Genomic DNA, 11,568 nt, shown 5'->3' on the forward strand with positions numbered 1-11,568 from the left:
ATTTAAAGTTGATGAAGAAATAGACAATATGTGGGTAAAAGCGAATAGTGATCAGCTTAGCAAAACACCTCCCATGACAAAGAATAGTAGCACTCCACTGCACCAGAGACAGGGTTTGCGATGATGGTGGAGAGAGCAAATAAATTCACTCATGAATGGTCAACCCCTGCATCTATTGAGTCTCCTATACACCTACTGTTGGAAAAATACCAACATTATGCCCACTACCATTTGAAACTGCACCGCCATACATTGGTAACTGTAGCTCACCAGAATGGGATGCATTGCGCAATCTAGAGTTCTTAGGAGAACCGGTGTATGAATCAGTAGAGCCACTGCTTGTAGTGTACATTGATGATGTTGGAAGCCCGTGAATCTTTGGAAGGCCTGTCGGATCAGTACCCAAGCTATAACCCCTTTCAACTGTCTCAGCATCAAGCGGTAACTCCTCCAATGTCTGCAAACCACAAAACATTAGTTCCAGCTGAATGGTACTACGTAAGTCATTATAAGCCAAGGAAACCTAGATAATGATGACAAACAGAACATCTTAAAGAATCAGAACCACAAGGATATAGTTACAGACAGTTTCACAAGGTGTTCAATGGCAAACAGAATATCTGGCTAAACTGATTTCACGAGTACAATGAAAATGAGAATTAGGCAAAGTATATTAGGAGTTAATGTTGTGATACTTCTTCCCAACTTAAACAAACTTTTCTCCTTGGTTCCTAAACAAAGAGTAAAATAAGATTCTAGTTATCAAAACCATAAACATTCTATCATAAAGCTTAGTGTAGTGAGCCTTGAAATGTATATATATGCAAAAATATACTCAAGAGTGAAAATGGTAGCGATTTGACCTTGAAAGCTTGCTGAAGAACACGAAGTGTCTCACGTGTACGCTTTCTCTTCATGGCTATCTCATCAGGTTCTTGCAACATTTCTTCGAGGAGGTTTTCTCTGCAACAAAATAGCAAGCACCACTGATAAGAACTACGAGTACTGGAAAAATGTGTAGCACTTGATTTGGCTAAAGCAGCCAGGCGCTAGAAACAACATACAAGTACATAAGCACATAAAATTCATGCTGCTAAGCTAATGAAGGATCAATTAGCCACTATCCTGGCAAAGTATTTTGATAAAAAAGAAATTCTACTTCCAATACCTGTAGAGTTTCTTGATGAACACATTGTGAAGATCTCTTTTGGTGTGATTTACCTGGAGAAAGGATTAACACCATTTTTGTCAACAAAAAAGAAATCCAAATCGAAAATGAAGATCACAGTAGCATTCTTACTAAAAAAACGAAAACACAACACCCAGAGTCTAAATGAAGTTAACAGACACCAGATACTATTTCCCTCATATTGGCTAATTAGAAAAAATTATCAACAAAAAGTAGTCGACAGTTCCAACAATACAGAAATTTCCACCAGATAAAATAAAGAACTTCACAACTTTCACAGAATGTCAGAATCAGCAATTGTAGGAATACACTTGACAGATCGATACTATGACACAATACAAAGTTAGATGAAGGTAGAATAGAGAAAGTTACTTTCCCCAGATAAAAGTTAGCCTCTGAACTATTGGCAGAAGACCAAACAGTACCACTATTCCCCTGTGCTTTAAGAAAATAAAAGAAAGCAGATTACTGTGCTTGTTTTATCCATTCCGCCCCCAGGTTGTCTAAAATCCCATGTTGGCATATTACTACATATTCTAGGGTCAGTGTCTTCTAAGTGCTGAAAATTATAACTGAAAGAGAACATCCTTAAGAAGGAAATAAGAGAACGCAACGAGATGGGAAGAACTTCTATTATCATTTAATCAGAACATAGAAACTGCCACTAAGAGTAGATTTAGGAATCCTCAAGACTGCCACTAAATGGAGAACCCCTAAGCATAAGTCCATTGAAAGGCCACCCACATAGAGGTCAAAAATATCAAAGCATGAAATAAGTGAAGGACCAAGTCATTGCAATTCAGAATTACCAGAAAATGCATGATTGCTTTAGGTACTGAGTCTTCAATATTCTTCCTGACAACGTCATAGTATGACCGCAATAACAGTTTTGTAATGGCAATTTCAATAGTCTCCTGATCTGAATGAGTTTCTGAAGGCCTCAAGACACTTGGGGGCTTCAAGCAAAACACATAGAGATGTCATGTTTAATTTTATCAGTTATCACCAACCTAATCTATAAAGTAATCATACGGCAGAGAGGGCCTTCAAAATACCTCTCTCAAGTGGATCATTGAGAAAGCATGATCCATGCTCAGTGCAGTATCACTGAATGGCTTGTTAATGAAATTGTCTTTTACAGATGCACGATTGTCCGAGCCACCAAATATTGATGATATTCCCCAACTTGAACCAACATTTGATCCTAATGAAGAGATATATCAGCAATGGCTGGGTAATAGCACCGAGCAAAAAAATATTTTCTAAAGATTATAAGGAGAAAGGACATGAATTCATAATACGAGCAACATAAAAGTTCATGGAGTTTTTGAGCTTCAGTGAACCACAAGTTACTTAAGGAAGGACTTATTCATAAAGCCGCATTTGCAAATGGCTAATCCTTGTATACAATATTCTTTCCTTCTTGTCAATAAGATATTTAACTTGTCAAAATAACTAATAACTCATTTAATAGTTATTTTTGTTACCAATTCTCAAAAAATAACTAATAACTCATGTACGTTCAATTAACAAACATGTGGCATAAATGAACACATCATGTATCACCAGATGGAAACGCACCTGATGCTGTAGTTTTCTCAACTTCTGGAGCAGGCCGAACAACCTGTCCCAGTCAAAAAGAACACTAATCAGTGCAAGTAACACTTGAAATTTGAAAGCTGTGCAATGTTGATCAGGGAGATGATGAAGAAACTAAACTTGGAGATGATGCAGAAAAGGCCAACCTGATCAGGGACAAAACCACCAACTGATCTGGCAAGTATAGCACGTGATTTCAGACTTCTTTCAGAGGTTGGTGCTTTTTCTAAATCTACGCCATCCTGAATAGCAATAAGCAAAAAATATATATATATCAGTATGATATAATTTGCAAGACCAATTGCAAAAGTCTATGAACAGCAAATGAAAATTTTACTTTCTGCCTCGGATTAGGTGCAGCAATCCTAGAGGACTTGACCTGTTGTAATGCCATCTCATGAGCTTTAGTCCCACCAATAAAATTTGGATGTGAAGTATTTATGTAATCCATCTGCAACAGAAAAACAATTACGTTGAACAATATACAAACTTTAACAGCAAAAGATTCATAAGAATTTTAGTGATTTGCTAAAGCAATTCACGAACTTTTACATCAAGATGCTTTTGGCAACTATCAAATGAGCTAGTTTTTATCTGAGATGTCAGATGAGCATAGACCCTGATACCATTAGTTAATTACAACTGCAGAACAATACAGCAATTGTAAAATTTGATTGTGCTATGTATGGAAAGAACGGGTTGAAATTCTAGCATAATATTTCAAAAATAGTTGACACTTATCAATCAACTCAACAAACTTGAACATCAAATATGTTTGTTGTGTTAGGTATAAGCAAAACCAAATAAAACACCCAACATTTTGACATACCTCCATCTCAATAAGGTGTCCAATCATTACTTCTGAAGGTCCCAGTCCTTCACGCAAAAAATTTCCAATAACCTCATCCATGCGCTTTCTCAAAATTGGAAAACGTTGCATCTCATTGACCATACAACGATGGCTCATCTACGAAGGAATCATTCAAGTTAGAACAGCAATTATAAAAATGCATAACCAGAATAAAAAGGTTGTCAACATTGGCCTACTTTAACCAGCTCATCATATATAAATCGTGCACATTGAAAACTCGGGTCCATTAAACGTGCTATTTGCCTTCGAATGAGAACTTCAAATGGGACCTGCATATTTACACAATAATTAAGATGTGACCAACCAATTGTCATAAATACTACAGGAATTATTCAAGAAAGCGTTGAAATATTTGCTCAAAAGAAATGAACAGGTTAAATCCTTTGGAGTTACCTCTGGCACAAATAATGCAGATTTGGCACCGGTTGCATTTTGAATGGCAGTTCGGATGTCATCATCGGTCAAATCTTCACAGGGATCAACTTCCTGCGGGAGAAAGAGAAATCTGATTAATAAGCAACTAAACCTAGGTTAAACATTCTAATTATACACATCAACATACTAATTATGCAAAGTTACTGAAAAGTTCTTTTGTCTGTCATTCACATTTTTTACAGCCTTGAAGATTTAGAATTCTTGTATATGAAACCTTATTGTAAAAATTTGTGGTTTATTGATGGAAGGGAACTTTCTCCACTTTCCGCAACCGTAACCACTTGTCATTCTGATTACTTCATCCATAAACCTTTTTTTTATTTCAAAATAGTGATACGCTCTAAAAAAGTAAAGGAGAAGAGCCTTTTACAGTCTCGGCCTTTCAAATTCTCTCAACAATAATTGACCGTTCACTCATGTTTTCATGGAACAAGGGTTGATTTGAAAATCAAGTAACATCCATAGAGATATACTTGATTTTTGTAATGGGATCAAAGCATTTTGTGATGTTGGATAACCAGCGTTCGTAAGCCCCTTTAGAGATAGGGGCGAGCCAGGAGCTTACTTCGAGTATTTATGACTCTGGTGGCAACACGTGACAGGCAAATGACATGATTCTCGAGGAGTTACACGACGACCATGTGATGATGCATCTGGGAGGAACAACAATAAAAGAAGGGCTTTCGGTTTTTGTCTTGCAGCTATTTTCAAAAATATATATAAGAATCCCTTTTTTAGAAGAAAGATTATATATATGTCCAATCTCTAGTGGTGGTGGAACCAACCAAGATGTATGTCGTCCGACCCGACCTCAGACTCTTTCTTCCCGACCTATTTGACTCTCTGACCGTAGTTATTTAGGTGGTATTCCGAGATCGAATTCCTCCCAGGAACACACGAAACAAAGATATGAACTGGGTAAATAGAAATGGAAAAGAGATGTTTCTATTTCATCCAAATTAGTTGCTTTTTCTACATCCATATGATCTACTAAAGTAAGGAGCTAGTCGATAAAAGACTATTCACAATGGAAGATAGATTTCAATTATGCGACTTTGTACGTGGATGAAAACCAGGACAATAGATGAATGGCTTATGTACATGTGCGCCACAACCTTAGCAACAATTTATGAAGACCTTAGTGATAAAAAAGTTAATGCCCAATAAAAGTATTATAAGCCATTCAGAGTTGACCATACCAACGAAAGCATACATACTAGCTATCTATTGACAAAAAGGGCATCAATATCATTTATCTGAAAACATTAGCAAGTCTACAGATGAATTTCAATTCTCCAAGCAATAAAAGAATAAAGTAGGCATTGCAAACGGTAATATGAAACTTCACAAAACTTTTACCCATTTAAAAAAAGTTAATATGAAAGAAGTAGACCTCCAAACTCTTCACAAATATGTTCTGAAAAATGTAATGAATCCTTGCTCCACCAGACAGCTCAGAAGTTGACATTTCTTCATTTTTGCCTTCTATCATTGAAGAGAATGCTGCTCTCGACCCAAAGAAAAAAACAAAATAAAAAATACAAACTGGTAATGAGGTTAGGAAGTGTAAATGGCCAATTAATATGAAATTTATACTAGAAAGCAACATTAGATATAGGAGATCGAATCCAGTAGAGGACTACTATCAAATATTGCAAGGTTTAGGCCACATTACCTTCACTGTACTTGGAAAGAATGTTCAGAAGGAGAGCACCCATACCAGCCTAGATTCAGCGGATTAGTACAATGATGTCAATAAATAGTTCAAAAACACTAGCTGAGCAAACTACAATAACCCTAGCAGAAAGAAACCCTCCAGAACTCAACAATTGGTAGTACTATGACAACAAACTCCCCAGAACTTCAGTCCAGTGCTTAGTAAAGCATAGGGAAGACAAAAGAAGTTACCTTTGACTCGGTGATCTCCCCATAGCTAGCATGCTCCTTTGCGACAGACACAAGTCCAGCACTAATGCGTGATTTCAATCCTGGAAGGAGTTTTTTGATGTGCTGCACCAAAATCTGCATTAAACAAAGAAGTTCAAGTTAATACTGATTTCAAAACAACAAGATGTCCCATACCACAACTGGAAAGCAAACAGCACGCTTGGAAAATTTGCATTTCCTTTGGAACAGGACAATGGGATTGGGCTGAAGGTGGGTGATAGCCAATCATCCCATTGATGTGGAAAACAATAAGAACACAACAGGTATCTGTTGCACAAATGCAAGTAAAAAAAAGTGCAATGGTAAACAGGAAAGACAGCCTTAACATGTCATTGGAGAAAATATCCCCATATATAAGTAAAAATAACAAGGAAGACATTACTCTCATCCAACAAACAGCAAGGTATGCATTAGAGACCAGATTGACACATACAGAACATGACCATAGAATTTGTGCGTCCAGATTATGATGTTTATTTTCAAGAAGAAACAAACTGCTTGGTAAATCCCTGATCACAGATGCTGGAAACCACAAAAAGAAAGGTATAACACAGGCCACTACATGTATAAATGTTCATGTTGTGCTTCTCGTGTGCCATAACATGATCACTGTGTAAAAAAAAAAACTTTTTTACAACCACCAGTGACAAGGTAAGCATGTCTAAGTATATCTCAAAACATGACCTTTCGCCCCCTTTTCTTTTTTGAATTCAACATGTCAATTACATTTAAAAACGCAAAAATAACTGTAGAGGATGAAACTTATAATTTATTAATTGATTTGGAGATACTTTTATAATGACTTAAAAATAATAAAATATAATGTTTGACCTTATTGTGGTTCACATTTTATATAAATATTCGGTCCTACAAGGATGTAATGCGAGCAATGTGGCAACCTAATAAAAGAAGAATCACTGTTACTTTAACCAGCATAGATTACCTGGTTCAACTTTTTAGCCAATTGAGGTACACCACAGCGATCAGCAAGATCACTATATACCTTTGAGAAAAAATAGATAAAACAGAAGATTGTTAATGGATGTAGACATGAAATCAACTACATAAGAGATGGTAGAAAACATACAGGACGGCTGCGGAAGAACTTCTCCTCAGCTACAAGTGCATCCTTAATACTCCGGTTCATCATAATATCCTGTTTTGCATAATTCAGCTATAGGATTAAAGACTTATAAAGCAATATACGTATATTTATGAATATATGCACACAGATACTGTTGCTCATACGTAGCACACTGTTATCTTGTTACCCAGTGGTTTTCTCTCTGATGAACAAAATCCTTACCTTGTACTTGTATAAACTAATAAATCCTGACTACTACAAGCAGTACACAAAGTAGGTTTGTTGTATATTACGCACTGGCTGCTAAGAATTTCCGCAGTTGAATACAATTTTAAAGATTTTCAAGTTTTTTCACTACTGTAAAGTTGCAGTGGATCTTGACACTCGTTCTGGTGCTCAATGTCTATAACTTTCTCTTTTCATCCATCTGTCCTTTGAGACTGTTATAGGGTGCCATAATATCTCAGACTCCTCTTTTGGCACAAAAAGAAAGAGTGCAGAGAGGAATCATAAAGCTTGAACAGCTTATTACCTCTATTGACCCATCATAGGCTTGATTGTAGATGCTTCCTTGGATTTTTTGGTTATGGCGCCCTATTAGTGTTTTAAATTATCCTTAAAATAATTGTATTATATAAGGATTCAAAATAAAACATCGGCTTGGAGTATCAATAAAGATTACTTTGTGTTCTAAAAAAAATCACACAACAAAATGAAAAGCTAGCAGCCAAATACCAATTTAGCACCCAAGAGATTTAGAGGGAAACCAAACCTGAAATGTATCCCATTATCCAGAAATGAAGGTTGTTAAGAGGTCCCACATCGGTAGAGGGATGGGAATTTGGTCTCCTTATATGGACTTGGACAAACCTCCCCTAATGAGCTAGCTTTTGGGGTTGAGTTAGGCCTAGGTGCCATATCTTTACATGGTATCAGAGCCAGACCCATCCCAATTTGTTGTTCACCGATGTTGGGCTCCCATTTAGAAGTGTTCACGCTCCAGTTGAGGTCTGGGTCTGGGCGTGCGGGGGAGTGTTAAGAAGTCTCACATCGGTAGAGGGATGGGAATTTGGTCTCCTTATATGGGCTTGGACAAACCTCTCATCATGAGCTAACCTCCCCTCAAGAGCTAGCTTTTGGGGTTGAGTTAGGCCCAGGTGTCATATCTTTACAAAGGTAAATATGCAATCTACTGCACAGTATTTGAAAAATAAGTATTGCCAGCGCAACAGAATTTCTTGTCCGAAAGAAGTTGTGCAAGATGACCACAAAAATGATCAAAACCACATATTTTTAAAGGTATCAGTTAAAATTTAGTAAGAATAACAATAACATAGAAATAAATAAACAAAACACTCCCAAGAAAAGAAAACTTGGTAGAGGTGCCTCTCAGAGACCTGAAGACTGTAGATATCCATGAAGAAAGTGGACAATTTTTCATTTTTGGTTCTACACCCTTCACAATATACCTAATAATAATAAATGATTTTAAAAGAAATATGGTAACCTCATATGCAACTCCAAAACATACATATGAATTAAATGAGCCAAATTCAAGAAATAAACAAAAACTCGTGAGAAACTATATCCTCCACCAGATGTGTAGCTGGAAGTATTACCTCCTAAAAGAAAAAGAAAAAAGAAAAAATGGATGTATTACCTCCTGATTACGATTCACTATACCAACATAACCAAGGCGAAGGGGAATCACTTTTCCAAGTAAAAAGTTACGAGCATCAGTACCCCTATCCATGATGTCCAACTGTGAAAACACGACCAATTTAAAACAAATATCAGAGAAATAATATTATCAACATAAGGATGAAATTAATTTCCTTTCACACTGACCTTTGTGATGACTCCAATAGTTCGATAACCTGCAAGATGAATCTCTCATATAAGAAAGCACCTAAAAGCAACTAAACTCCCTGGCATAGAATATATTGTTGCAACATACCATCAGGATCAGCATTCCCAGCAATCTGAAGAGCATCTGAGTTGGCTAAGTCTGAATTGGCTGGTGTTACAGCCAATATTAAGCAGCTTGGGAGCTTAATATACGACATGATCATAGTTCTGATCCGAGCTTCAATATCAGAAGGTTGATCACCAACAGGCACCTTTGTTATGCCAGGCAAATCCACTAGAGTAATATCAAGAACATTTGGTGAGAAAATTTTCAACCGTATCTGCTTGTCTGAGACTCCTTTATTTCCTCCTGCTTCCCTTGCTGTCTCCGCCTAATACCAATGATGGAAGATTGGCAGTTATAAAAGAGAAGAAGTAAATTTCAAGGAAAAGAAACCACGTGATCAATAACTGAGATTGCATTATGTTGAGTGTCCTCCTCATGCAATCCTTGCTACTAGAAGTTACTATGCATATATTTCCATAACAAAATCCATGATCAGTCTAATAACTATCTCTTTTTTCCCCTGGCTTTGATGTGGATTATTTGGACGGAGAGAAATAACAGGGCTTATGAAGGGGATGAAATGAGTTTTGAGCAGTTGAGTAGTAGTCTTCAGTCCCTTATTTATTTTTCTTTTTGGTGCACCCATGTAGGTCCAGGATATATTGGGTGTCTTTTGTAGAGAACCATGTTTGTAAAAAAAAAAAAAACGATCTTGTTTAACCATAATTGATGCACAGACAAACCAATAATCTTTCAATTAGAACTACTGTTTCTCCTTGCTCATGTCAGGGACACACTATCTTTAGAATACAGCTTACCATATAGATATTGTATATATTGCAGTAGGGGTAGAGCATTGTACAAAAAAGGAGTGTCCATATGTAACCACTTAATTAGTGGGAGAAGTGTACAAATGAGATGCCAATTCACTGTTTAACAATCTAAGATGAGTTATTCTCAGGGCGCGTGTACAATAACATCTATCCAATAATATCATCATAACTAGCATGACAATTAATAAATTTACATACATTGCAGTAGTTATAACCTAATGCATAGGCTGATTCAGTATATGAGGCTAGTTAGGACTTAGGAGTTAGGGCTTGATACATAATATGTCCTATTCAATCAAACTAACTACTTTACTATTGGAAAGTGCATATATATGCTAATTGCTAAGAAAATAAATAAACTTACATACATTGCAGTGCACCCAGTTTAAATTCATTAACTCTAAATTCAACAAGAGTCCATTGCAAATCAAGAAATACCTGAATCTCCCAACGAATTTCATTAAAATCAAAGAAACGCTTCCCAGGAAGGTGCAAGAACTCTCCCCATTCCTCATCAGTACCATCAGGATTACGCTTTGTTTGAAGGAGCTGTAGAACAAGAGGTCGCCTAGTACATATATCAGACCCTCTAGGCAAGAAATCACGACCTACAAGCGCCTCAAGAACACTTGATTTGCCACTACTTTGACTCCCTACAACAGCAACCTGCGGCAGCTCAATGGTGGATTGACTTCCTAGCTGTGCGAATATATCTTGTAGCTTGTTCACTATAGGAATTACTGAATGACCCAATGACGCCGCCGCCGCTGATGCCACCGCATCGGGAGAGTTTGACGGTGATGTTTCTTCCGCCATGTTAAATTCTTGATTTAGAGTTGAATACTCTACTAGATCACCAGAGATTGACGATAGTAAAACCCTAGAAGTGGATTGTTGAGGTTTGATTGAGGAAAGGTCTCATGGATTGCGTAGAAAAAAGGCGAAAAATCTGTCTTACTGCCCAAGAAACAAAGCCAGAATCGTTACTTGTTTTCCCCAAATTGAACCTCAGAGTATGTTGTTATCATGTCTGAAAGGTGTGTTTAAAACCTTATTTTATATTTTTTATATTATAGACTTGATTTATATTACTGGTCTTATTTCCATTTGCGAGGGAGGTTACTTTGCCTTTATATCAAATATAAATATTTATTTAATTTAAAAAGTTTATTATATTTTTTCTATTCTTGATATTAAAAATAAGAATTAAATTTGAGTTTTTAAAATATCATTAAAATAATTAGTCAGCAAATAATATTTTAATAAAATATTATTCAAAAATTGTATCAAATTAAAATGAGTTAAATAATATGAAATTGAGATAGTAACTTATTTTATTTTATTATTTTTAAGAAAAATGAGTTGCTTTATATTTAAAATATAATTTGTTTATTTTAGATAATTAAGGTGTTTAGCTTAGCTTTAAAGAAAATAAGTATTTCTTCAGTACTATGAAAAGTTGATTTTTAGAATTCAAAAAAAAAAATCAAAAAAATCTTGATAGCGCATGAATTCATGTTTTAATCGATAAAAGTAATTTTTAATAGGGCATCTCCAACCCTACACTCTATTTTACTCTCTAAATATAGAGTTTTCTATTTTTTTAAACAATCAACTCCAATCCAATTTTCTATTTTACCCTCTAAAAAAGAATTTTTTTCTCTCTCCTTAATATTATATTATTATTTCAGTTTC

At 35.8% G+C, this 11,568-nt stretch overlaps 1 protein-coding gene across 3 annotated transcripts; it reads right to left on the bottom strand.

The window, feature by feature from the left end:
• Nucleotides 1-35: 35 nt before the first annotated feature.
• On the bottom strand, nt 36-10,914 carry LOC125816253 (dynamin-related protein 3B-like). Of its 3 annotated transcripts, none has more exons than XM_049495838.1 (21): nt 10,312-10,914; nt 9,083-9,365; nt 8,974-9,002; nt 8,786-8,887; nt 7,129-7,197; nt 6,985-7,044; nt 6,003-6,116; nt 5,770-5,818; nt 5,488-5,597; nt 4,053-4,145; nt 3,836-3,928; nt 3,618-3,755; nt 3,126-3,239; nt 2,935-3,030; nt 2,771-2,813; nt 2,245-2,393; nt 1,999-2,145; nt 1,169-1,221; nt 864-963; nt 271-457; nt 36-192 (listed from the first exon to the last, which is right to left on the bottom strand). In XM_049495838.1, exons 1-21 carry the CDS (start codon nt 10,687-10,689, stop codon nt 185-187), a joined length of 2,415 nt encoding a protein of 804 aa, XP_049351795.1. In that variant the 5' UTR covers nt 10,690-10,914; the 3' UTR covers nt 36-184. The 3 variants fall into 3 exon arrangements, with proteins under 3 accessions (XP_049351795.1, XP_049351794.1, XP_049351793.1); XM_049495837.1 differs by having other exon boundaries at nt 36-195; XM_049495836.1 differs by having other exon boundaries at nt 36-457.
• Nucleotides 10,915-11,568: the final 654 nt, after the last annotated feature.

Source organism: Solanum verrucosum, unplaced genomic scaffold (genome assembly GCF_900185275.1).
Source record: "Solanum verrucosum unplaced genomic scaffold, falcon-dt-bn FXZP01000261.1, whole genome shotgun sequence".
In the NCBI taxonomy this organism is placed as follows: domain Eukaryota; kingdom Viridiplantae; phylum Streptophyta; class Magnoliopsida; order Solanales; family Solanaceae; genus Solanum; species Solanum verrucosum.